General features: G+C 41.9%; 1 protein-coding gene across 1 annotated transcript; it reads right to left on the bottom strand.

Annotated features, from left to right (window-relative positions):
• Positions 1-27293, bottom strand: Mospd1 (motile sperm domain containing 1). Its single transcript, XM_048450312.3, has 6 exons — positions 27137-27293; positions 11869-12122; positions 11702-11777; positions 9731-9948; positions 2555-2716; positions 1-1425 (listed from the first exon to the last, which is right to left on the bottom strand). Exons 2-6 carry the CDS (start codon positions 12020-12022, stop codon positions 1394-1396), a joined length of 642 nt encoding a protein of 213 aa, XP_048306269.1. The 5' UTR covers positions 12023-12122; positions 27137-27293; the 3' UTR covers positions 1-1393.
• Positions 27294-27846: the final 553 nt, after the last annotated feature.

The following is a 27846-nucleotide window of genomic DNA, read 5'->3' as shown; positions in this document are numbered from 1 at the left end:
TAGAGCCTCACAAACATGTTTTTCTGAGTTCAAAGTTGATTACATTTATGTGCTTTTCAGTCATTATACAATGTACAGACATAATCCACCGAAATGATTTATGCTCTGCAAATGGTTAAACAATGATTTCCTATGAAATACTAGACAAAAAAGCTTCTAGAAGCAGAGTATTGTTTCCTGCAAAAAATCAACTTCAGGCATACATTTGTGTTTACATATATTCCTTGAGAATGCTACATTAGCAGTGCATAAAGTTTATTAAAAAGAGCTGAAAGAGAAATCGATTTTCAAGAGACTTGATGCATTGTGCTTTCAGATAAAAATCCTAAGACAAAAAGGATCAGTTGCTGTGAGAACAGTTAAAGCTGCACAGATGTCAGAGGTCAGAAACTGCTATAAAGAAATGGAAATATTTGTGCTTAGGGGACTTTTTTGGTAAAATTTTTTAATAAATAAAAACTTAAAAAATGTCCTGGTGACTGATACAAAATAGACACAGGTATTCTAGGGCTTTATCTACTTGGCTTAGAGTTTGAAGATGAAAAAATCATGTCCTTGGACACTAACTGCCACCTGACATTCCTAATCAGGGCAAGTCACTTACACTCAGGCAAGCAAGGGACTTGGGAGAAAACCAAAAGGTGTTTTTCTCCTTAATAACATTAAAAGTTAGCCAGAGCTGAAGCCAGGATGAACAAATTAATTTTTAAAAAATTCCTACCTTCCTTTAGAACTCTCGGGCTAAACAGAGAAGCCAGTCTACTTCTATGAGGTTCCTGGTGTCTGACCCACAGCCTGTTCTGTAGTTCACAAGATGATTGAAATACATTTTGTCTTCGGTGAGACTCTAAGGTAAGTGCGATCCCTCAGTAAGTACCTTGTTTTCTCACCCCTCTCCCACATGGACAGTAACATACTTGTTTTAAGAACACTACAGCAACTTCTTGCAATGATAGAGGGAAATTGATGATTTACGTAGTAATGCTGATGTTTGTGTCTAGGCAATAAATGTCATTTGATGTTCAAAGTGGTCAATTGCTCATTTAGGTCTTAAACTTTGAAGGACCCATGACCCTCATCAAAGTGAATTAGACAAAAAAAGATGAAAAATAATATTTAAAGTTATTTGCACAAATAGGTAAAGATTTGAAAAGAATGTCTTCAAATAATCCCCAATGTATCACTCAGAAATATCTTTTTTGTTGTCTGTAACATAAAGTGCTAGAGTCCTTCAAATAAAATTATAGACTAATTGAAAATATATATTATACATTTGCAGTTACTTGAAATCATTTAATAATTTGTAGTGTGTTAATGGAGTGAAATAGATAAAAGGCAGTCCACATTCATAGTTAAGATAAATTTACTTCAGAAGTCAGTTTTAATCCTTGGCTCATGTTCTAAGTATAGCCATTGTGATAAGACCTGAAAAGAAAGAAATGGAGGAGAGTGAGGAACACATTTTATACGATTTGCCATTCAATAGACAATTGCTTGTAGCTTGGCAAGCAAATACAATCTAGTGCCACCGGCAGGCACTCTACCAAGAACTCAAAGTCGATTTGAATTTAGTTGATATTATACAGAAGAAATCTAATTTACAACAATAGGCAGTCACTGGATAGATTTAATGAAATCACTTACGTCTGGTCATGGCTAATTTCACTATCAAACATACCTCCTACTTTATCCACTCACATCAGCCGTAATAACAGCAGACATGCCATTTAAAAGTGTCCGTAAAACCAAACAGACTTCAGCAGCCTATTTATGTCAGGGCTTTAGGGCCACAAAGACACAGCAGTATAGTGGTTCCACTTTCCCTGTGGGATTCCACTTATAAAACCATAACCAATCAATAACGTAAAAACACGCTCCATCTTCTTTTTTTCAGACAAGGTCTTACACAGCCCTGGCTGTCCTGGAATTCACTCTGTAGACCAGGCTGGCCTCAAACTCAGAGATCCACCTGCCTCTGCCTCCCCGCTGGGATGAAAGGCGTGCACCCCCACATTGGCTTGCATACTCAGTCTTACATGCATGTCGGGAAGCAATGAAAGAACACAGGGAAGGAAGATGACAGCTCAGGCCTGAAGCCACATACGTACATACAAACAAATAAAAGTGAAAAACAAAGCCTAGTGTGCTGGCGGATGAGAGCTGGGGAGGTGAGCATGGGAGGATCAGGAGGTCAAGGAAAGCCTGGGCTACATGAGACCTTGTCGCAGGAAAACAAAACAAAACAAAACAAAACAAAACAAAACAAAACAAAAAGAACACTCCAGGGAATACAGAGTGAAATACAAGAAAGAATTGGCATTCAAGCAGAGGTGACAGGAGAAGATGAGTGAAGGGGAGACCTTTTGTTTTAAGACATTACCTCCTATAGTGGAGGCCACCCTCAAACTATGGACTGCGAACTCCTAGTGTCCTTCTTCCACCTCCCAATGACACTTCTATGCCCAACTGGAATGTATGAACTTTATACATATTGTATAACAGTGGAAATCAGTAACCCCTCACATCAGTACCAAAGCATCTTTAAAACCCTTACCTAAGATATAAGCAGCCACTAATTTTTGATTCACACTTAAGTGGAGGTAGAGAGGCACCAGCGATTCCATATCCCCCAGAGTAGGCAGCATCAGGGCCGCAATACATACCACTCCCAGGAAGACAGTTAGCAAACTAGGTCCTGAAGAGACAGTTCTGTTTTCTGTATTAAAAAAAAAAAGATAATCTGAGTTTGCGTCTAAAGCCAATCTAAGACAAAAGTCTAAAGTTCCTTCCCAGGCAGTGGCCAGCATGCACAGGACTGTGTTTTGGTTCTGTCTGTCAACCTTCACCAGTACTCTAATCCAGGGAGACTTGCGTGCTGCACCTACACAAATGTCTATAATTTAACCCTCAGTCATTATACACTGGCTTGCTTAAAGGGCAAAGGGAGGTAGTGAAAAGAACAGTGATTACAAATTTCCCAGCCCCCTGGCTGCAGTCTACAGGACAAAAATGTCTATCAAGTATGTATCAGAAATACCTTTAAGATTTCCTTTGGTTGGTTGCTTTCTCTCCAGGACAGCCTGAAACTCGATTATGTAAACCAGGCTGGCCTCAAACCCACAGAAATCCACCTGCCTCTACTTCCCCAGTGCTGGGATTAAAGGCATGTGCCACCACACCAGGCATGGTTCTCAATTATACGGATGACTACCGTACTAGTACGTGCACCAAAGAGAAAACATACAGACAGTTCTAAAAGCATGTGTTAGAAATGAATGGACAGTCATCATTTTCTCCCTGTACACCGGTGGATTACTTGGATACCCCAGGAAGTCCTGACTTAAGATGGCTCAACTTTATACTTGTGTGAATACAGCACGCACAACAGAACCACACCCCAGATGGTGAATTTTGATTGTTTTTGGCTTACTGGCATATTATATGATAGCTAGGCTACTGGGCTTCGGCGGCGAACTGCAGTACTTCAGCATAACCAGCACACGAGGAAGACACCAGCACCCTGCAGTGGATTGTGTATTCAATGCTCTTTCCACAGATAAGATGTTCAATTCACAATGGGTTAACTGGGACAAACTGGGGATTTAAAATAGTCAAATTCATAGGATCAAAGAGAATTGTGGCTTCCAGGACCTGGGAGAAGAGGCTAATGGGAGTTGTAGTTCAGTTCACATAAGTCTCAACCATATGAGATTCACATGTCTAAAGGCGCACTCCATCACACAGGACGTATATTTAGCAACACTATATTGGGGGTGGCCACAGTGGCGTTCACCTTTAATTTTAGCACTCAGGAGGCAGAGGCACGTGGATCTCTGCAATTTTGAGGCCAGCCTGGTCTACCATAGCAAGTTTCAGGATGGTCAAGACTACCTAGTAAGACCCTGTCTCAAACAACAAAAAAAATGCAATACTCTTATAAACCTAAAAATTACTTGAGAACGTGATCTAGTGGTACAGGTCTATCATCCTAGCATTCAGAAGGCTGAGGTTAGATGATCATATATTCAAAGCCAGCCTATAGTAGATAGCATACTCTAATCTCATGTTGAATATTCTTACAATAAAAATGAAATACGACCACATGGTGGCTCACACTGTAACCATACCTATTCCAGAGGAAATGGTGGCACAAGTCTGTGATCCCATCTATTTCAGATGCTGAGGCAGGAGGATTGAAACCATAAGGCTAGTTTGGACAACTTAGTGAGGATCTTTTTAAAAAATAAATATAGGGCTAGAAAGATGACTCACTGGGTATAGTGCTTGCTGCATAAGCATGAGGCCCTGAATTTGACCCAGAACCCATGCAGAATCACCAATAAAACACACACACACACACACACACACACACACACCTGTTGTCAAGCCTGATGTGACACAGTTCTGAGTGTATATCTACAGTATATAAGCATCTTTTAAAGAAAAACAGTATGATGGCTAATCCTGGACTCCAACTTGCCTACACTTGAAAGTAACTAAAAACTAAGCAGCTAGGTATACTGTGAGTTAATTTTCTTGGTTGGATTATTTAAGGTGGGAGATACACCCTAATTCCAGATCATTTCAAGTCAGAATATCCACCCTGAACCTGGACTCTGGTGGCAGCCTACATAAAGGGACTTGGAAGAAGGATGCTTGCGCAGTCTGCTTGCCCTCGCTCTCATTGGCAACCTCATGCATCCTGACCCATTCCTTCAATGGCGTTATAATCTACTTGTTTGGGATTCCAACATGGACTGAACACTGGCAGCTCTCTAGGACACCTTCCCTGCGACACCAACACCAGACTGTGAAAGCTGAGATATCCAGTTTCAAGGATCGGACAACTACTGGATCCTTGGACCTTCCATCAGGACATCAGGAAACAGCCATTGCCAGACGACTTGGATCACAGCAAGCCACGCTAATTAATACACACACACACACACACACACACACACACACACTATACACACTATAATAGATATAGTTCATTATATCAGTTCTGTTCCTTAGAGAACCCTGACTTAATAATCCAGTAACAGCATTTTTCTACCATGTACCTTTCCCCACTAATCTTCCTTTCATTAAAAGGAATAGCCAAGAGCAACACAATTTGTGTTTTATTAATGAAATAATGCTGTTCATTCTATTATTAAGTGGAACTTTTCTAAATTATTAATACCTTAGCTATTGTGAAATTTAATTGAACTTCACCAAAGCCAAATAGGTAAAACAAAGTCAAATTTCACAGTAATGATTGCTTGGGATGAAACAACAGCAAAAATAACTTTAAAAACCCTTAGTTCATAAGCAAAATAACTTTGTATTTACATCCACTGCAAGACTGATTTTAAGGAAAATATGACAACTACACCATTCACTGCAAATTAAGATAAAGATAATTTCAAAGAGCTGGGTGTGGTCGCAAACACTTGTGGTCCAAGCACCTGGGAGACAAAGGCAGGAAGATTGCTTAAAGTTCAAGGCCAGGCTGATCTACAGAGTAAATTGCAGGCGGTTTGGATTACTTAGTAGGACTCCTGGTGAGTTCGAGGCTAGCCTGAAGTTCCAAACTGAGTGTGACAGCGCGCAGCTATAATTGGACTTGGGAGACAGAGGCAAGCAGATCAGGAGTAACTTGGGACTTCAGAGCAAAACCCTGTCTCAAAGAAAAAGGATAAGGAAAACAAATGCCCTCCATCATCTCTTCCTACAGCTAGCACAATGGACAACTTTCAGATGTTATAAATGCTCACATAAACATGTAACATAGGGGCTGGAAAGATGGCTCCACGGACCAAGTGCTTCATGCATCAAACGTGAGGACTTTTGAATTTGAATCCCTGGAACTTACAAGAGAGACCTGATGAACACAGCTGTGAACAAGAGATCTTGCCTCAAACAAGGGAGACTGACACCTGAGGTTGGCCCCTACATGTACTGTGTCATATACACGCCTGCATCCACACAGAACCCCAACACACGCACCTTACACATGCAAAGATAAAACCACACAACTTTACAGAAATAGCATGCTATCTATCTGCCTTCCCCCTTTACTAATGTTCTTGACACTTTTGAAAAGACTTCATTATTTGTATTTTATGTATTATGAGCGTTTCACCTGTTTGCACGTCTGTGCACCACATGTGTGCCTGGTGCTCATGGAGGCCAGAAGAGGGTGTCAGACCACCTGAAACTGGAGCTACGGACAGTCGTGAGCCACCATGTGAGTGTTTGGCATCCAACCTGGGTCCTCCAGAAGAGCAGCGAGTGCTCTTAACTGATGAGCCATCTCTCCAGCTTTTTCCACTCAGTATCCAAACTTCATTCTAACAGAGCCTTGCAACTGCCTGTCTGACATTCCATTTCATCAACAGTCATAACTTAGTCAACTCTCAACTGATGGGCTTTCATGTCACTTTCGTGTATGCTGCACGCCAGAAGAGGGCACCAGATCTTATTCTAGATGGTTGTGAGCCATCTTGTGGTTGCTGGGAAGTGAACTCAGGACCTCTGGCAGAACAGCCAGTGCTCTTAACCACTGAGCCATTTCTCCAGCTGAACAGCTTTTTGTTATTACAAACAATAATAAAGAAGATACTTTTCTGAAGCCAGAAGGTGCAGACTCAAATGTGTAACAAAGTCTTTGCAATTCATTATTAATATAATTAAGACAAATCTACCAATATTCACCTCGATCTTTTAAAAACATCTTTAATAGCCTTGACTACTAGTATTTTATGAAAGTATATTTTATATATTTTACAGTTTATTTATTTTTTTACATGAAAAGATCCAAAAAATATAAAACTGTGTTTTTATATGCAGGCAACACTTCTATAAGTCAACTTAAGTGCATGAAACTGTAGTGTTTTTTTTCTCTTTAAAATTTGTTATTGCTGGTAGTTTTTGTTGTTTGGGGCGGCAGGCTCTCATGTGGCCCACGCTGGCCTTAAACTCCGTCTATCTAACAGAGGATGACGGTCAGAGAGATGGCCGAGTGAACAGGTTCTTGCTGCCAAGTCTAATGGCCTGAGTTCCATCCCCAGGATTTACATTGTAGAAGGAAAGAACCTTCCTCCATCTCGACCATCCCGTTCCCACCACGTTCTCCTTCTCCACCCCTCCAGTTCTTCTTCCTTTCCACCCTCCCTTCTCTCCCCTCCCAAACACTCCCAATTTTCTCAGGAGTTCTTGTCTATTTCCTCTTCCCATGTGTGTTTCTCTTAGGGTTCTCCATGTTACCTGGCTTCTCTTGGGTCGTGGACTGTAGGCTGGTTATCCTTTGCTTTACGTCTAATAACCACTTACGAGTGAGTACATACCCTGTTTGTCTTTCTGGGTCTGGGTTTCCTCACTCAACATGTTTTTTTCTAGTTCCATCCATTTTCATGCATATTTCAAGATGTCATTTAGAGGGAGAACAAGGAAAGAGATATCTTGATTGAGGGAGCCATTATGGGGCTAGCAAGAAACCTGCCACTTGGGAAATTTCTAGGAATCCACAAGGATGATACCAGCTAAGACCCTAAGCAATAGTGGAGAAGATGCCTGAACTGGCCTTCCCCTGTAGTCAGATTGATGACTACCTTAATTGTTATCATAGAACCTTCCAATTGATGGAAGCAGATGCAGAGATCCACAATGAAGTACTGGGCTGAGCTCCCAAAGGCCAGTCAAAGAGAGGGAGGAGTAAGAATAAGAGCAAAGGGGTCAAGACCATGAAAGGGATACCCACTGAAACAGCTTAACTGAGCTAATGGGAGCTCACTGAGTCCAGACTGACAGCAGGGGAACCACCATAGGACCAAACTAGGGCCACTAAATGTAGGGGACACTCGTGTGTCTTGGGCAGTCAGTGGGGTCACTGGCAGTAAGACCAGGATTTATCCCTTCTGCTTGAACTGGCTTTTTGGAGCCTATTCTGTTTGGAAGGATACCTTGCTCTGCCTAGATATAGCAGGGAGGGCCTTGTTCCTGCCTCAAAGCAATGTGCTAGACTTGGTTGATTCCCCATAAGAAGGAAGCCTTACTGTCTCTGAGGAGTGGATGGGGGTGGGCTGGGGGGAAGGTGAGGGGAATAGGAGGAGGGGAGGCAATGGAAACTGGGATTGGAATGTAAAATGAGAAATGATTTTTTTAAAAAAATAAATTAATTAAAAAAGGAAAGAACCTATTCCCACAAGTTGTCCCCTGACTAAGGATCACTCTGAACTCCTAATCCTATTGACTATACCTCCCACCACCTACCAAGGGCTGGGATTAAAGGGCCTGGGGCACCACACCAGTCCAATGATGTCTCTTATCAAAAGACAAAAGATGGTCCTGTCCCAGAACAATTACTGCTAGGAAACTAACGCCTAGTCCATAGTCCGCAATCCTGTTAAGCAGAGTCTAGGCACTCCCTGTGTGGACTGGAAAAACGGCAGAACCAATCAAAAAGAGAACACTTCCTACCTTCTAAAACAAATATTTGAAGATGAACATAGGGGTTGGTAAAATGACAAGTACATTTGTAAAATATTCCCATTATAAGCTTCAATTTCTTTCCTTTTTATCTTTGTTTTAATTTACTTTTTAGTTTTAATTTATTATAATTAGTTTTAGTTTTAATTTAATTTAATTTCATATACATGCACTACATTTACCAAATAGTTTTTTCCCTTTGTTTTTGTTAGGGATGGAACCTAGGGCCTTGCTCAAGCTGGACACATGTTCTGGGGTGGGTCACTTCCTAAACCCTTTTTCTGTTTTGATAGAGTTTCACTAGGTAGCCCTCATGGCAATTCTGCTTCAGCCTCTAGCATGCAGGGATTAGCAGCCTGTGCCACCACTCCTGACTCGTACATTTCAGCTTTACAGACAGCTGGTATCACATGCATGTATTGCTCTCTGAAAAGACCTGTTTCCTTCTTCTATTTTTTAAAAAGATTTATTTATTTATTTATTTATTGTCTATACAACATTCTGCCTCCATGTATGCCCATACACCAGAAGAGGGAGCAAGATTTCATTACAGATGGTTGTGAGCCACCATGTGGTTGCTGGGAATTGAACTCGGGAGCTCTGGAAGAGCAGCCAGTGCTCTTAATCACTGAGTCATCTCTCCAGCCCAAGACCTTTGTTTTCTATAGAAAGTTTTATCTCCCTGCTCTTCTACCAGGATTGCAGGACAATAATTACAAGCTGGGAAGAAACGGGAATGATGTCTGAAAGTTGGATATGAGGAGTGTCATTGTTGAAAATATATATCATAGCGATTCTGAGTATCTAAGCTGGAAGGAAATGAGGAATGGAAAGGGATTCAATTAATAGCCCACAGGGGATATTATAATCTACTTAGTTTAATTAACTTCAACTTTAATGAGATTTTTTTTTCAAAATAATATGAACAGCACACTAAGCTTGGCCTATTGCCAAAACGAATCTCTCTCTTCCTTCAAACCAATTAAATGAAAAAGGATATAGGAAAGTCATAGAAACAATAGTATATAATTGCTAAATTGTGCTGGTATTATAAGGTTGGTACCCACATTCTTTAAGTTTACATATATTGGAGATATATGGCATTTCCTATGTTTCAAGCCTAGGGTGGCAATCATCCGCTCCGACCTACTGTGGCAGGCATCCCTTCCTTCCCTGAAGCTCCACCTGCTGACTAGGCTGGAAGTGGTTATCTTGTGAGTACAGGTGGAAATGCATAAGGCTTTAAAAACATTACTACCTGGTTGACACGACTGCTCAAAAAATACACTTTCGGTTAAATGTTCCTTTATTCTCTTCTCCTCTTCTTCCTTTTGTTGTTCTTTCGCAGACGGGAGAAGAGTAGCAATAACCTCCTTCCTTCCTAAAGCCTTCCTCTGGCTTTGCTCAGAAACTTGGAGGCGGAATTTGTCTATCACACCATAGTGACAGGCTCGAACATCTCTATGACGAATCACACTGAAAACAGCAAAATAACAATAATTAATAATTACAAAGTCTCTAGGTTTTTTGGGGGGCTATCAAACATCAGAAATTTCGGTAGGGTAAAAATAATCTGACTACAACTAAAAAGAATCTTTCTGACTATAACTAAATACTCAAAATTTGTTAATGATGCTAAAATCCTCCAATCATCATATGGCCTAAGGAAGAAAATGGGTGATTGTGAAATATTAGATGAACACACACAGTATGAAATGGAATAGGTCTTCCCTGGGTATGTGGCTGAGGATTGAACCCAGGGACTCAAACACACTGAATAAGCAAGCAGTCTACTGCTGAGTTATGGCCTCGGCCCAGAATCAGTCTCGACTAAAAGAATGGTAAAGAAAATTGCTTTTAACACTGAATTTGTTTCTGTACATCTGTTAAAGATTTCTTTCCTAAATTAGAACACATAAAATAGTTTCTTCCTCATGAACATAATAAATTCTTATTGTTACTTATTCTTTTATTGAAATAAGAAATCTTCCTTTTATTGTACCTAATTTTTCTGAGGGAATGCAAAAACAATTAGGTCAAGGGTTATGTGTGTTTATTTGGTAAGACTACATTTTTTTTTCTGAATATCCTTGTTTATTGTGTACCCAAAGAAATATGCAAAAATCTGTTCCTAAAAAGACACATCACCAATGGCAGGGGTTCTCAATCTTCCTAATGCTGAGATCCTTTAGTACAGTTCCTCACCTGTGATGACCTCCACTGTAACATTATTTCATTGTTACTTCCTAACTATAACTTTGCAACTGTTATGAGTGTAGCGTAAAAATTTTGGGAGCTAGAGGTTTGACTCCGGGGTTGTGACTCACAGGCTGACCTATAACCACTGACCTATGGCTTTGGGCTGAGAAAAATTCATGAAAAGAGCCTCTCATAGAAGCCTTAGACAAATACAGCTGACTTGGGAGCTTAAACTAAGGGCTGACCAGTGGATTCATTTGGTCACCACTAGTTTCTAACGGAAAAATTAAATATGAACAGCTTGAGCAAACAATCACTCATTCGACACTCTAAAATGAAATTACTAGAAGCACTCAGATAACCTTTCACAGAGGAGCAGTTACACACTAGCTTCCTGTTGAGATTCAATTCCAGGCTTATTAGCCGAACCATTTCAAACAATCTTATACTGCTTTTGTTCTACAATGTAGTATTATTTGCTTCACAAATGTTGCTATAGTAGCAGGATGTCTCAAAGAAAGCTAAATTCTCTAGTATAGCTAGAGAAATGAAAAGGAATAAGCAAGAACTTGACCGTAAACATCACAAGCTCAACTAAAACAATGAGGAATTATTAAAGGAATCACTGGCCCAAATTGTGGAAGTATTTGGTTGCCTTATGTAGAATCTTTCAGAAACTTCTTAAACTTTTATTTTCTTTTTGGATTTTTGAGACAGGGTTTCTCTGTGTAGCGTTGGAACTTGCTCCGTAGACCAGGCTGGCCTCGAATTCAGAGATCCACCTGCCTCTGCCTCCAGGGTGCTGGGATTAAAGGCGTGTGCCACCACCACCCAGCAAAAACTTCTTAAATTTTGATAAGCTTTCAGCCCCAAATAAAAAAGAGCAGAAATACCTACTTAGGAATCACTTTGAGAAGGTATCATTTTAAAGTTCAAACATACACATATATATCCACACACTGAGAGCATGTTATGTGAGTCTGACTTACATATCTGCACACTGAGAGCATGTTATGTGAGACTGACTTACATATCCACACAGCACTGAGGCTTCACTGCGCCGGCGGCATCAACGACAACATACTTATTTGGAGTCGTACATAAAACTGAAAGAGAAAGTCACAATGTCAGTGTGATTAAATCAATTCATTTAAATTAGTAGGAACCGGTTAAAAATTCAGAAGCTAGGAGACTCACCTTTGAACTTTAAGGCAAACTCATAGGGGTTGTACAGAGTCAACACTTGCTTATGTGTTGACTGATCATCAGCATAGAATATTAGCTCCGTGGGGAACACAAAAACAGGAAGATTTCCTTCCACTAACTCTGGTTGTCTTTTTTGTTGATGCATTGGCACTGAATCCCCCTTGCTGCAGCTTCTGTCTTTACAGTCTCAAATCTATTTTGGACTTTCTTAGATTCAGTTAAAAACTCCAAAGCATTTTGGCAATCTATAAAGGAGAAAAAGAAACTGCATGATATCAATTTTCAGTAATCTGTAGTCACTCCACATAAAAAAGCATATTTAGGGAACAGCAAGATGGCTTAGTGGGTGAAGCTGCTTGATGCCAAGCCAGGCCTGATGGCCCACATTCCATCCTTGAGGCTCATGGAGAACCAAGTCAGGCAAGCTGTCCTGACTCTCTCTCTCTCTCTTACACACACACACACACAGAGAGAGAGAGAGAGAGAGAGAGAGAGAGAGAGAGAGAGAGACAGACGGGGGAGGGGAGGGAGAGAGGGAGGGAGGGAAGAAAGGAAGGAAGGAAGAAGGAAAAGGTTAAAGTAGGCTGTGTGTGATACACACACCTTTAATGCAGAACTCAGAAGGCAGAGGCAAGTAGATCTCATGTGAGTTCCAGGCCAGCCTTGTCTACATAGTGAATTCCAGGCCAGCCAGGGCTACACAGTTGAGATGCTGTGGAGGCTGTGAATTAAACCAGGATCCCCTGGAAGAGTGGCCATCTCTCCAGCCCCTAAAGATTGATTTTTATTTACATGTGTATGTGTGTGTGTGTGTGTGTGTGTGTGTGTCTGTCTGTCTGTCTGAACTGAAGCTGGAATGGGTCTATGTGGGTGCTTGGGACCAAACATGGGTCTGGAGAGATGGATCAGCTAAGAGTACTTCCTGTTCTTTTAGAGGACTGGGGTTTAGTTTCCAGAAACCATCGCAGATGATTCACAACACCTGCAGCAGGGGATCTGATGCCCTCTTTTGGCCTCCTCAGGCACCTCCATACACATGACATACCCACACGCATACACTAAAAAATAAAATCTCTCTTAAAAAAAAACATAAAAGTTTCCAGTATTTCATGTATAAAACTTAAGAATCACTTTTACAGTGACATTAATAACGATTTATTTAGTGCTATGTAGAAGTATGGGGAAGAAGGTTCTCTTAATCTTTTTTTTCCTACTGTAACCAGGATACCCAAGATGCCTGGGAGCTGAATATACTTGCTAAGCAGTACTTGGTGTTTTCTTTGAACATTCAAAGTCCATAAGTGCTACTGTTCTTCTGCTCGTATGTCAGCTTACACAGGCTCCATGAGAGTTGCCTTTTGCCAGCTTCAGAGGCTCTTTCAGATTCCTTCTCCGCCTCTTGAATGTGTTCCAGGTAGCTGTAGGGGGCAGACGTCTGTCTGCCTGTCTGTCCAATGTGATGTTTCTGCATTTATTTCCTAATCTCATTGTAATCAATATTCTTATTTAGCAAACTTCCTAAAAGTAACATAAAAATACATGGTCTGAGGACGTGGCTCAGCTGGTAGAGTGCTTTCCTGGCATGCACCAAACAATGGCTTCAATCCCCAGGATTGCATAAAACCAACTATGGAGATATGCACCTGTAACCCCAGCATTCAAGAAGCAGAGGCAGGGAGTTTCCGCAGCACTAGGTTTCCACATCCCCCCCCCCCCACCCGCCACAATGCCCTCAATTTCAGTATCTCTCCCAGTACTCTCTTCTATAACCAGGAAAGGATCCCTGTAGTGGGACTAGGATATCAACCTAGCCACAAAACCTTTGACCTACAATCTGTACCGCGTGCAAGAGGTGCTGAGGCAATGGTGGTGCAGAACTTGTGAGAGTGGCCAACCCCCAACCTAGTATAACTTAAGGCCCATGCCATGAGAGGGAGCCCATGTCTGACACTACTGGGATGGCCAGGAACCAGAGGCAGGACAGTCCAGAGACCCAGGATAGAACCAAACATGACCAGAAAAAAAACCAAAATGATTCCTAATGATATTCTGCTATAACCACTCATATTATCAGTGACTAGCCCAATTGTAGAGACCCATAGCCAAACACTAGGCAGAATCAGGGAAACCAAGAAGAGGGGAAGGACTGTAGGAAGCAGAGTGGGTCAAGGACACCAGGAGAACACTGCTCACAGAATCAACTAAGCAGGGCTCATAGGGGCTCACAGAGACTGAAGTGACAATCACGGAACCTATATGGGTCTGAGCTAGGTCCTCTGCATATACCTTATGGTTGTGTAGCTTGGTGTTCTTGTGGGACTCCCAACTGTGGGAATGGGGGGAGGGTGGAGGGTGTCTCTGACTCTTTTACCTGCGCTTGGGACTCTTTTCCTTCTACTGGGTTGCCTCATCCAGCTTTGATATGAGAGTTTGTGTCCAGTCTTATTGTATCTTATTATGCCATGTTCGATGGATATCCCTGGGAGGCCTGCTTTTTTTTTTTTTTAAGGGAAATGGAGGAGGAATTGATCTGGGGGCGAGAAGGAGTGGGGGCAGGGATTGGGAAGAGTGGAGGGAGAGGATAGGAAACTGAGGTGAGGATGTAATGTATGAGGAAAGAATAAAAGTTTAAAAAAAGCAGAAGCAGGAAGATTAAAGATTAAATTAAAGATTAAAGACAAACTACATAGAAAGTTTGCGACCAACCTAAGAGACATGAGATTCTGCCGCACGAACAAATAATAAAAAAAAATTAAGGCTCCCCGCCCCCATACACCCACTGCAAAGTGCAAATTGGGCCAGGTGTGGTGATGCCTACTTGTACTCCAGCACTCGGGAGACTGAGGAAGGGGACTGCTTGTAAGTTTGAAGCTCGTGTTTTCTGTGCAATAATAGCCCTGCCTCTTAAAACCGACCAGCCAAACAAAGTGGCAAATCTAACTCAGAAAACCTCCAATTTTCATTCTGTAGAATACCCTTTTAAAACGGGCTCTCAGACATTACTGTGAGTTGAGGTTCATATACATTCAAAGAGGACTGTAACCAATGAACACATTATTTAGCTTTATCAGCTGCCAGGGCTCTGATCCTTAATTAGGCTTTCTGAACTTTCACCAAAATAGGATAGAATACCATTATATGTAAAAATGTAGATGGGAGATGTGCACACCGTGCCATCAAGACAGTCTGTGATGGGGCATGGTGATTCACACTTTAATCTCAGGGGGCACAGGTAGGTGGTGTTCTCTCACTTTGAGGTTAGCCTGGACTACATAGTAAGTTCTAGGCCAGGCAGGGTACATAAGTAAGCTACAGTTTCAAAAAACAAACAAAACAAAAACCCTAAAAATAGAAAAAGAAAAGAAGGAAAAAAGAAATTCAAGTCTGGAGATGGGGCGTTGTGCTGCACACCTGGAGCCTCAGGCTTTTGGAGGCCGAGGCAAGAGGATCCACAGTTAGAAGCTATTCTGGCCTACAAAGTGAGACCCAGTCTCAAGAAAAGAAAACCAGGAACATGTACATGTGAGTACTGGAAGGAGGGCATTCAGACCAAAAGTGCTGCACATGCAAAGGCATGGAAACCTGAAGGCCAAAGGGAAGGAAGGCGCTGAGCCCCAGCTCTCTATCCATCACTTTAGAGCACATACATAGTGCATGACAATGTTGGCTTTGGTCCTGAGTTTGGTTTTCAATATGCTGACCGAGCTTGTTGACATTTTTATGAGTAACAATATCTAATGTTTGTATAATTCATAACAGATTACTCAGACTTTTATTAATTACATAGACTGAATGATTAATAAGCTCTTAGATAGAGTGTTGCCTGGACTATACTAAGTGCTAAGTGTTTCCTATTATTATTGGTCATAATGATATTTAATTATGAATAGAGCAGCCTGTAACAAACAAACAAAAAACCCAATATCATCAGGCTTCCTGCCTTCTAGTCCAGTGTTCTTTCCACTACACCACAATATTTCCACAAGAGAAAGAATATTTTGAAAAGCATCTGACTCGTGATTATAATTAATGTATTTTCTCCAAATCTATTTCCTTTCCTTTCCATCCTTCTCCACTGCCCCACACCCCCTATTCCCACTTTCTTTTTTGACAGGCTCTCTGGTAAATCTTTTCTCAGTAACACAGCAATGCTCCTGCATAAGCCACCGCACACACGAGGCTCTGAATTCCTTTCTTTTACTCTAAGCCACACACATTGCTACTTGGATAAGGCACTCTGAGACGTTTTGCTACATATTTATAAATAGAATGCAATAAAATAAGTTCTGTAATTTGATTCTTAAGAAACTTGGCTATTAGGAAGATCCAAATTTGACACGACTAAGTAATATAAGCCCTGACTCATTCTAAAACTCAGTTTGGAGGGAAAGAGTTTTAGCAGCTCCAATTTATAGAAGACAGAATCAGTAAGTATTGGTTAAACTGGGGAGCCATCTAGAGAACAATAAGGTTGAATTAAGCCTTTGCTTAATACCATGGCCAGTTCCAAACAGATTAAAGTTTCAAGTGTTAAAAAGGGAAAGAAAAGCCAAAGCACTAGAAGAAATCATAGAAAATTAAAAAAGAAATTTTCAGGTTAACAATGACATGAAACTAAAACCCAAAAAATATTGACAAATTTAGTTACATAAACCCTTACAAGTACACATGGCTGGCCTGTAATTCCAGCACTTGGAAAGTGGAGGCAAGAGGATCAGAAGTTCAAAGTCAGCCTTATTTATATAGCAATTTTGAGGCCAGCCTAAACTATATGAGAGCCTGTCACACACAAAAAGCATATTATTTTATAGGAAAGGGACTTAGCTTTCAAAAGGCTATTTAATTCAACCTCACAAGAGAAACACAAACTAAAGCCATGCTCTGATATATGTTTAAAAGGATAACAGATTAGGAACAAAAACCTTGTTAGCACATGGGGAGAGAAATCAGATATCAGGCACATTCTTCTATTACTGATGGGGATATAAATTGGAACAGTTCCCATCCTATTAGAATGAAACATTCATATCTTCAGAGCCACTAACTTTACTTTTTAGAATAGTTCTAGAACATATATCCACCACCACCACCAAGGGTAAAGTTGCATATGTGAAAGATTTTACATGGAGTGTCAAGGATTAAAGGAAATGATTTACGTGAAGCTTGGTGTAAAGACCTTGGCACTCATTGTAAACTAGTTGTTCGTAGCAAAAGACTGGAAACAGGCCAGTTGTCCATTAATAGGGGACTTATCAAAGTGTAGTATATCCATTCATTAGAATACAAGATACCTGTCAAAACAATAGAGAAAGCTCTTTGTATAGCTGGACATAAATTAAGCCTCACAATGTAAGATAAAGCTGGACCTGCTAACACAGACCTGTAATCTCAGCTACTTAGGAAGTTAAAACAGAAGGCTATCAAATTCAAGATATACTTGGATACTTAATGAGATTCTGTATCAAAACAAAGAGTGGGTTGGTCTATAGCTTAGTGGCAGAACACTTGCCTAGCATGTATGAAGTCCCAGGTTCGATCCCTAGTACCAAATAAAAGTCTGATCACAAACAAAAAGTTAAGAGAGGAAGAAAAAAATTAAAGGAGGGCTGGGATAAAGCTCAGTGGTAGGGCCTAGATTAAATCTCCAGCATCCCTCCCCACCAACCCAAAGAAGATGTAGGGTTGAATAAGAAAAGCATGGAGCACTTTGTGAAGGACATACTACCCTTTGTGTGGAAAGTGTAGATAAGGAATGATAAACTGGGCTGCGATGATCCATGCCTGTAATCACAGCATTTCTGAATCACAGGCAACAAGATGAGGCATTCCAGGCCAGCCTCAGCTACATGGGGATTTCCAGACCAGCATGTGCTACATGAGTAAAGAAATAAAAAAATAAAGTATGTATTTTTCAAGCCTTTTAAGCAGGTGTGGTGACAAAGGCCATCCTAGTAGGGAAACTGAGGCAGGAGGACTACAGAAGGAGATTATCTCAAACAACAACAAGAGAGGAATACGAGATGATTCACAAACCTTACTGTGAAGTCAAAAATAACCACACAGACAAGTGTTAAGTCGCTGTTCTAACTTTAAGGAGAATTTAGTTGGCACAGGTCAGAGGAGGAATGTTATTAGCTCAAATAAAGGCTTAAAAGACATTTTTATCCTTCGCACCTCAAGGTTTTCTCTTCACGAGTTAAAGATGCCCTCGTTTCATCATGAATCACTAACAGGTCATCTCCTTGTCAACATTAAAGAAGTGGTTAGTCGCTTTTGAGCGCTTTTCCATTTCTTTTCATATTCCTTTCCCCATTCATCACTTATCTTGGCTAAGATAGACGTTGCCTCCTCAACTTCAAGCAGGGGTGATAAGGGAAGAATTAGCACCAGGTCAGCAGAAGGCATTAGCATTGCCAATAAACATCACGAAGCACAAGACTCACCTTTGATGGACGGCTTTCCGGGAGACTAACACTTTCTCTTTGACCTACTCCACGTTACAAAATGATAAAGTGCAAAGATCCAGGGGAAAGATTATATACTAAGCTGGCAAAAGCCTTCCGGCAGATAAGTTTATAAAGGTGTTGTCCAAAAGTCTAGTGTGTGCCAAACCAAAGTGTGTCAGTGCCTCACAGATAAGAAAAGCCCAGGATGGTTAAGAAACTTTCCCAGAGTTGCACAGGTTATTATTAAAGAAAGAATTATATTGTCCACTCACTCTTTCATAGTATTTATCTTCTCTGCATCTCAGTTAGAAGGTCCTATCCCCACGACTCTGCTATATGTACCCTAGTGTCAAGTAGCCTGTACTAAATAAAATTTAAATTAACACTGTGCTATCATTTCATTTTCCTTTTCCTGTGCTGATATTGAACCCAGGCTCTTGTATAGGGACTATATTTATTTTTTTTGAGACAGGGAAGGCCTTATTCTCTTCCCTCTATCGCTCAAGTGCTACCATGACAAGTCTGTGCTACCTTGCCTGGCACCAATGTTGTATTTTTAATGTTCTTATTTGTATGAATTCAGTATTTTGATATTTGGTCTTTTCAGTTACATGGTAGCCCTAATCACATTTTTATCTTGTTGTGAATTCATGATAGACCCGAGTTCAGGGCAGGCACTGAGAAGACACTAAGGTCATTGGTTTTCCTAGTGTCCACTAATAATCAGTTCTTTCAGCTGTGAGCATGTGTGGACTGTTCTGTTTACATAAAAGGCAGGCAAGGGCCTTGGTCAAAGGCACTTGTGGTGGTTTGAAAGAAAATGGCACTATTAGGTGTGGTCTCATGGGAGGAAGTGTGTCACTGTGGGGTCTTTGGTACCGCCCATTGTCCCAGATCACTTTTTGTTGCCTGTAAGATATAGACCTCTTGGCTGCCTCTCCAGCACCATGTCTGCCTGCATGCCACCATGCTCCCTGCCATGATGATAATGGCCTGAACCCAACTGTAAGCTGCCACCACAGTTAAATGTTTTCCCTTATAAGAGTTGCCATGGCCATGGTGTCTCTGCACAGTCATAGAAACCCTAACTAAAACAGCACTGCATACAGACAGGTGGCTGCTGACCACGGGCTATGGTGAGAGGAAAGAAGAAGGAATCCACACTCCCAGAAGCCTCTCTTCTCCCCCTGCCTTCTGCTACCCTTTCATCTCCTCAAAGTCAATCTGGGCCAGTGGTGCTTATGAATCGTGACTCTAGCACATGGTCCTGATCATAAAGGCAGGCAGCCCTGCTGAGAAGAGATGTGGGAAACCGCCTTGTCCTTGACCCTCTCCTAAAGGTACAGAACAATCCTGAGTAAAATTAGAAAGAAAACCTTATATGTGCATACCACCTTGTGACCAGTTTACAAACTACTCTCCCACAGACAGCAATGGCAACACTGGTTTATCCTGACTGTGTGAGGCAGGGTCTAGCTTCGCACTCGAGGTTCTCCTGCTTATGCCTCCTGAATGCTGGGGTCACAGCTGGATGCCACCATTTCTGGCAACACTGAAATTTCGTACTCTTTGCTGTCGGTCCACACTATTGCCCACAGTTCTGATCATTTTGTTTCCCTCACAAAAGACAGGAAGGAAAAGACAAGGCACTGGGATAGATGGGGGAGTTTCAAATGACATCAACACTGTAGGTCTAAAACACTGGGATTATTAGCAAGCATGAAAACTATATTAAAAGTACATTCTCATCCCCTCCCCTTCTGGGAAAGTGGAGCCCATCAGAAAGGCATAAGTAGTCCTTCTGGATTCTTATACTACTATGCTTCAAAATTTAAAAATTATTAATGGGGCTAGAGAGAGACAACACAGGGGTTGAGAGTACTTGCTGATCTTGCAGAGGACCCCAGTTCAGTTGTCAGCACCAACATTCAGTGGCTCATAACAACCACAGTCACCATGAGATCCAGTGTCCTCTTCTGGCTTCTATAGACAACAGTACACATGTAGGGCACATACATACGCTTGGGCACACACAAATACACATAAAACAAATTAATAAAGCTTAAAAAAACAGTTCAGTATTATTTAAAGTCTAGCTTCCACCCAGGAATTAGTGACCCATCTGTTTAGTCACAGAGGGCCAGCTACTTAAACTACATGCCTCTGACTCTAGATATTTATTCTGTTCTTCAGCTCCACCTTTAAGCCAGGCCCCTTTTATCTGAGTGCAGGGGCTATCTTAGTCCTCCACACTGGGTACAGTCTTAGCCAAAAATCCAAGAAAAATGCAAATTAGGTAAGAGCAGTAAGTTTTACTACTTTAGACTCTTTAGTATAAAAGCCCTTTTTCCTCCATGTTATAAACTTAGCAACAAAATATGAATTCCAGCATCACATATCAGAATTTTTAATGCCCAAGTGATACCATAATGCTAATTTTATATTTTAATGTCCATTATTCAAGAGCACATATTTTTACATTTTTTTAGGGTTCTGGTATAATGTGTTATCTTCCTGGTGGAGCTGACTACTACAAATCATAGAGTCATAAACTAATCCACATTCAAAAATAAAAGCTGAGTACTATATGAATAGTATATATACAAGATTTTAAAATAACACCCTAGCTGAGCAGTGGTGGTACACACATTTAATACCAGTATTTGGGAGGCAGAGGCAGATGGATCTCTGTGAGTTCCAGGTCAGCCTGGTCTACAAAACGAGTTCCAGACCAGCCTGTTACACAGAGAAACTCTGTCTTAAAAAACAAAGAAACAAACAAAAAGAGTATAAGAAAAGAACACCCTAGCCAGGAGCAGTGGAACAGGCCTATAAAGTCCAGCATCTTAGGAAGCTGGGATAGGAAGATCAAAAGTTCAAGGACAGCCTGGGTCACATAGTAAGACCCCCATATCAAAATAAATTTAGTGGCTGGGCATCCCTATAATCCCAGAACTGGAGATGCACAGGCAAGTAGAACTCTGTAAATCCAGGGCTAGTCTGATCCACATAGCGTATTCAGGCCAATCAGGGCTACAAAGTAAGATCCTGTCTCAAAATTAAGTGAAATTAGTAATATATACTTATAATCCCAACACTAAGACTGAGGGAGAAGAATGGTGAGCTCAAGGCTAACCTGGGCTACACAGTGTTCCAAGTCAGCTTGGGCTAGAGTAAAACCTTGTCTCGAAAAAGAAAATGAATGGATAAATAAATACACAAGCAAGCAAACTTTTAAAAGGGTTGGGAGTGTAGCTTGGTGGTAGAGAGCCGGCCTAGCGTAAAACACTGGAACTGATCTCCAGTGCCACACAGAAAGGAATGTCTTAGAGAAATGTCTTTTTGTAAATATATGGCTGGATATGTTGGCACAAGCCTGCGATCCCAGTACTTTTATATAGAGACAGAAGGCTTACTACAAGCTTATGGTTAGCCTGGTCTACATAGCGAGTTCCAGATCAGCCAGAGTTACATACCAAGATTCTGTCTCAAAAAGAAAATAAGGCTGGGTGTGATGGTATACTCTGCTAATTTTAGAACTCAGGAGCAGAGACAGGCAGCTCTCTACTATTTTGAGGGTAGCCTGATCTACATAGTAAATTCTAGGTCAGCCAAGTCTACATAGTATAATGAGATCTTAACAAACAAAACAACAATAACAACAAACCCAGAAAACCACACACACACAAACCCTCTAAGCCAAAATACAACTCCATGTTAATAAACGTATTATTTCCACAATTTACAACATTCTAGTGTCTTTGGTTATTACAAAGATGTGCAAAGAAAAATCTTTATCAGTTTGGTGTGTAGAGGACATAGGCTGCTACACGTGGCACGTGGAGTTTGAAGATCTTTAATTCAAGGTTTGGGGGAGCGCATCATTGAGGCCAGCACTCAGGAGGCAGAAGCAAAAGGATTTCTGAGTTAGAGGCCAGCCTGATCTAAATAGCTAGTACCAGGCCCACCAAGGCTACACAGTGAGTGAGACCCTGTCTCAAAACAAAAGGAAGTAAGACTATCTTTAATTTATTCATTGTATAACCTATTATATATCAGGAATTTTGGCAGGAAATATGAAGAAAAGATGAAAACAATATTTTTACTCTTCAAAATCCCAGACTAGCAAGAAAAACATACAACAGGTATTCGAATATGATGCTATTGTGATATTAGGACATATATTGAAATGCCAATTGACACAGTGTCATCTGGGAGCAAAAAAACAATGGCCTATATCCAGAGTGAAAGAGATAAATTGCAAGAATGCGCAGAGGCATAAAAGGGATAGGGGTACTGTACTCACAGTGAGCCCTGCCTATGATTTAAACATGTATGGGAAGAGTAACAAGGACAGGGAAAACTGGGAAGGGAAGTTGGAGGTAAATGGAAATTCATTTATTTATTTATTTATTTATTGTTATTTATTGTTCTTTTTTCTTTCTTTCTTTTTTTTTTCTTTGAGACAGGGTTTCTCTGTAGCTTTGGAGCCTGTCCTGAAACTCACTCTGTCGACCAGGCTGGCCTCAAACTCACAGAGATCCCCCTGCCTCTGCATCCCGAGTGCTGGGATTAAAGGCATGAGCCACCACCGCTTGGCCAGAAATGGAAATTCTTAGTCCCTGCCCTAGACCTACTGAATCAGGAATAGTGGGAATTCGATAGTCTGAGAGTCTGGCCTTGCTTTTAAGGAGTCGTCGGGGTGGTTCTCAGATTCACCACTGTAAAGAGCCACTGCTGCGGGTCATGTAAAACCTCTAAAGGATCTTTTCCTTTGGTTTTTCAAGACAGGGGTTCTCTGTGTAGCTTTGGAGCCTGTCCTGACACTTGCTTTGTAGACCAGGCTGGCCTTGAACTCACAGAGTTCAAGTGCTGGGATTTAAGGCGTGTGACACAACCCGGCTCCTCTGAAGGGCTTTTAAGCCACAGGGACTGACGATGAGTGTCGAGGTGGGCGGGTGGTGGCCATTGACTATCCAACTCCAACACCTGACTCCAGCGTAGATACAAGAAAAAAAAAAAAACACTGTTGGATGACTACGGCATGAGATGATGATGGAAGCCGAAGCTACGGCAGTAGGAATGGAATCAGATTTAAGAGATGTTTCAAGTGACCAAAGGTCAATCAGGTGACTCATGTAAAGTCATACAGATGTGTCACTGAAGTGGCTTTTACATAAAAGCTACAGTCTTGCTGAATTTGTCAATTTCTAGACCCCAGAAAAGGGAGGCTGAGAGTGTCTTCTATGTGTTTCTTTATAGTCAAGAGTAAAGGCTGTCCTGGTTTGCACATGAGTCTACTTGGGTGTCCTGTAACTCATTGTAAGCCAGTGGGTTGACAACTTAACATATTCATATTATCTGTGAATTTAGTTGGTATGAACTACACTCTGAGAGTGATAATATTAGAACGTGCTGACAGAAACAAATTTTGAACCCAAGAAACCTAAACGCCAGGCACTGGTTCAGCTGATCAAAGTCAGGTACTATCAAAGTGAAGCAGTTAACCCCTTCCTGTTTTCCTAACTGTGCCAGTAAACTCACAGAACCCAGCTAATTCAGCAGGAAGTGGGAACTGAACTGAGTGAAAGAACTAGACTTTGGGCTACACCCTGAAGGTCAAAAAAGTCAAGCAGAGCTGTTATTTCTAATTTGGGAGCATGATTTAGCTGGGGCCATCTTCAATTACCTGAGGAAAAGCAAGACAGGTACAGGTCAGGGTATAAGAGTAATTTACCTCCCGAGTCTTTTGGGGTTTTGAGACAGAGTTTCACTATGTAACCAGGCTGGTCTGGTACTCACAGTATAGAGTGGGCTGGCCTCAAACTCACAAAGATCCACATGCCTCAAGACTCTTGCAGGATACAATTCCTATTTTTATTATGATTCTGGATACCTCTTGCCATTTCATATTTTTTTAGTTGCTACCAATATCTTGCCTTATTTGGCCAACATATTTGTCCAAAAATAGCTCTCTGTCCAAAACTGCACACTGGCCAGGCATGGCGGCGCACACCTGTACTCCCAGCATTTGGGAACCTATGGCAGACTGTCTAGAGTTTGGAGCTGGCCTGGGTTACACTGAGTTCTAGGCTAGATGGAGGTTCACAGTCAACCCTCCACCTCAAACTGTACACTTTTATGTAACTTGAGAGCTAGAAGTCCACAGAAATTAAAACGAAAGCCCCATAATAGAGATGAAGAAATCGAGGACTTAAAGACTTGATCACTTAATATATTTATTGTAAGTAAATATACTCCAGACTGCTAAAGGGGACAAGACAGCCTTTAGAATTGGTTGCCTTCATTGCTAGCTTTTAGGAGAGATTAAAATTTTCTCTATTTTCTATGTTAAACCCCCCTTTTTGCTTTATTGTGGCTTTTGTTTATTTGAGGGTTTTTTTTTTTGGTTTTGGTTTGGAGTTTTTGTTTTGTTTTTTGGTTTTGGTTTGTGTTTTGATACAAAGCCTCCCTGTTATGTAGCTCTGGCTGTCCTGGAACTTACTATGTAGACCAGAATGGCCTTGAGCTCAGGAGACTACCCAGTTTATTTTAAACCTTTTTTAAAAACAAAAAGGAGCCCTTTAATCCCAGCACTCGGAAGGCGGAGGCAGGCGGATCTCTGTGAGTTCAAGGCCAGCCTGGTTTACAAGAGTTAGTTCCAGGACAACTGGGGCTACACAGAGAAATCCTGTCTCAGAAAAACAAACAACAACAACAACAAAAAAACCCAATAAAACTAAAAGAAAAGGGAGTTGGGCGGTGGTGGTGCACAACTTTAATCCCAGCACTTGGGAGGGAGGCAGAGGCAGTTTGAGTTCAAGCTAGCCTGGTCTACAAAGCAAGTTCCAGGACAACCAAGACTACACAGAGAAACCCTGTCTCAAAAAAAATCAATGAATAAATTAAAAAAGGGAAAAGTAACAGTATTTTGAGACATCCCATATGTAGCCCTGGCTGTCCTGGAACTCTCTATGAGGGCTGGGCTGGCCTCCAACCCACAGAGATTCACCCGCCTGCCTCTGCCACCTAAGTGCTGGGATTAAAGGCCTACGCCAGCACACACTCAGCTTATAATTTCTTTATTGGCTTAGTAAGGAATACAGTGCGTTTTGTAGTTTCTTGTTTCATGTTTTCAGACAGTGCACTTGAGTGTAAGACCTCCATGAGAAAGTATATATATATATATATATATATATATATATATATATATATATATTGTTTGAGAAGAATAAGCATGAACAATTTAAGGAAGCTAGGTGAAGTATCTATTTTTCTGTCTTTGCCTATAAAGGGATCACTACTCTATACTGAAATGCTACCTATTAATTACACTTGATTATATACTACATGTACGGGGAATCTATCACAACCTTTTCTCACAGATTTGAAAAATTCTAAAATTTTAAGTACCCTGGCATGTCAGAAATCCTGTGTTGCTTTGCGAGTTCTACATAACTTTCAGAAAGCAGTTTACTCCCACATCCTGTTTGAGTGTATAGCTTGTCAACTTTAAAGACACTTTTGGTCGTGTTTCCTGTTTTCCAAACTCATCACCGATCTGTACCAAATACATGTGTAATCAAAAAGCTGGGTGTCCACCCCTTACTCAATTTCCTGAATGTAGTATTTAAAAGGCAAAGGAATTTCCCAATCCTTACAGGAAGTGTGGACAAGATTTTCACCACTAAGAATGTATTAAATCCCATGTGTGCCTTTCCCGAAAGAGTAGACTTTCTCCTTCTGTCTGGAATTCGCATTAAGAACAAAATGTGTTCCAAAAGAACAGGACTGCCTATTAGGCAAAATTTAGGAACTTGAATTTTTCAGGATTACTTTCTTTTCGTTTCCTTAAAGGACAAAATGCTAGGTAGGACCCTTTCCACTTCATATTTGCCCTGTGGCTCTCCCAAGGGAAATTTCCTTCAGTTCCACTGGGACTGCAATGCTAGCTCAGTGGGACAAAGACAAATGTCAGTTACTTTTCTCAAAGGGGAACCACAAAACTTTAAAGGCTGAGGTCTTGGGAGGGACTACAACCTTCCTCCTTAAGACATCAGCCCCACCTGCCTGGGGCCCAGCCTTCACAGCTCTATCCCCACACTGCCCGGCTCCATGTGAACCTGGTCATGTGAGCCTGTTTACAGCTGAGCAGCTGGTGCAACCATCAGGATCCGTGCAGAGGTCCAGGGAGCAGTAAGGATACAGGCCATGTACCCCCTATAATTCCAAGAAGACGTTTGTTTCCACCACAACCCTCCCCGTTTGTCCACCTCCTTTCATGTCCCTTCAGGCAAAGCCATCCCGGGACGCCTGGCTCCAGCCATCCTCTCCTCCCCCCTCCCCACCCATTTCCTTTCAGTTGCTCGGTGGGGGGACTGGCTGAACTGCAGGAAGGGCGAGGACAGTGTCACCCCGAACAGAGTAGTCGACCGACTTCTCTCCCGCAGCCCTCCAGGCAATGTCCGCCAAAGAGTTGTCCCTGGAGCCGCATCCCCAGGGCAACTGAACTCCGCCAGGCAGGGAGCGGGAGGCTTGAGAGGTCGCCTTCGCCCAGGCAGGGGCAGCTACACATCCGCGGGCCCGACCCTGCCGAAGGGCCACCAGCAGTCAGAGAGTGGTGGACCCGCTGCCTGGTCTCAGCAACCCACCGCAGCCCGGCACGGCGCAGCCCTGCTGTCAGTCACGGAGCCAAGCTCTGGCTACGGGTCCTGGGCATTGTCTACACCTGGAGGCGGGCGCTCGGCCACGTAAGTTCCACGTTTCCCCCCAAGTCAGAGGAAGTGGGTGACGGGACACTGGGGGACTCTCACCTCAGTAACAGTGGCTCCTCGCAAAGCAGCCGCGACTGCTCCTTGCTCCTTTGTCAGCGGCTCCAGACTGCACTGCCTGCTGGGATACGGGAGGACTCGACTGCCACTTCTCCCCGCCCAGGAGGATGAGTCGCAACTGGAGGGTGGGTGAGAAGAGGGAGAGAAGGCGGAACCGGGGGCGGGGTCTAATCGGGGGCGGGGCTTTGGTGTTGCCACCTGGCTTCTGGGCTTTCTTCCTTCTCAGTGCTTCAAACTACTTCCTTCTTTGTCCTGTGGCTGCTCCTCCTCTTCCTCTGACCCCTGAAACGATTAGGGACTTTTTCAGAGAGCCATCCCTTTGCCCTCATTTGATGGTGACCATTGACATCTGTCTCATTTACTCCTCTCCCCAACCCAGAATACACTCAATGAGTACCCAAGGTATAGGACTCTTCCTTTGAGACATGTCTTGATGACCAGCCCTGTATCTCCACTCTAACATCAGCGTGGCAGATTGTTTAGGATCCAGGGCTATTTGTTCATGTTGCTACAGTAGCCCTTAATTTGGATTTATTCTTTCCTCTGTTACTTTTGTCTAAACCGGTCTACATAGCAGGTTCTGGGACAGCCAGGGCTACACACGAGACCTTGTCTCATAGCCAATCAGAGACAGAGATTGCAGTTAGGCAAGGAGGAACACAGCTGTAATCCCATCACTCAAGAGGCAAAGT

Source organism: Myodes glareolus, chromosome X (assembly GCF_982192425.1).
Source record: "Myodes glareolus chromosome X, mMyoGla1.1, whole genome shotgun sequence".
Lineage (NCBI taxonomy): Eukaryota > Metazoa > Chordata > Mammalia > Rodentia > Cricetidae > Myodes > Myodes glareolus.
This window is presented reverse-complemented; position numbering and strand designations above follow the sequence as displayed.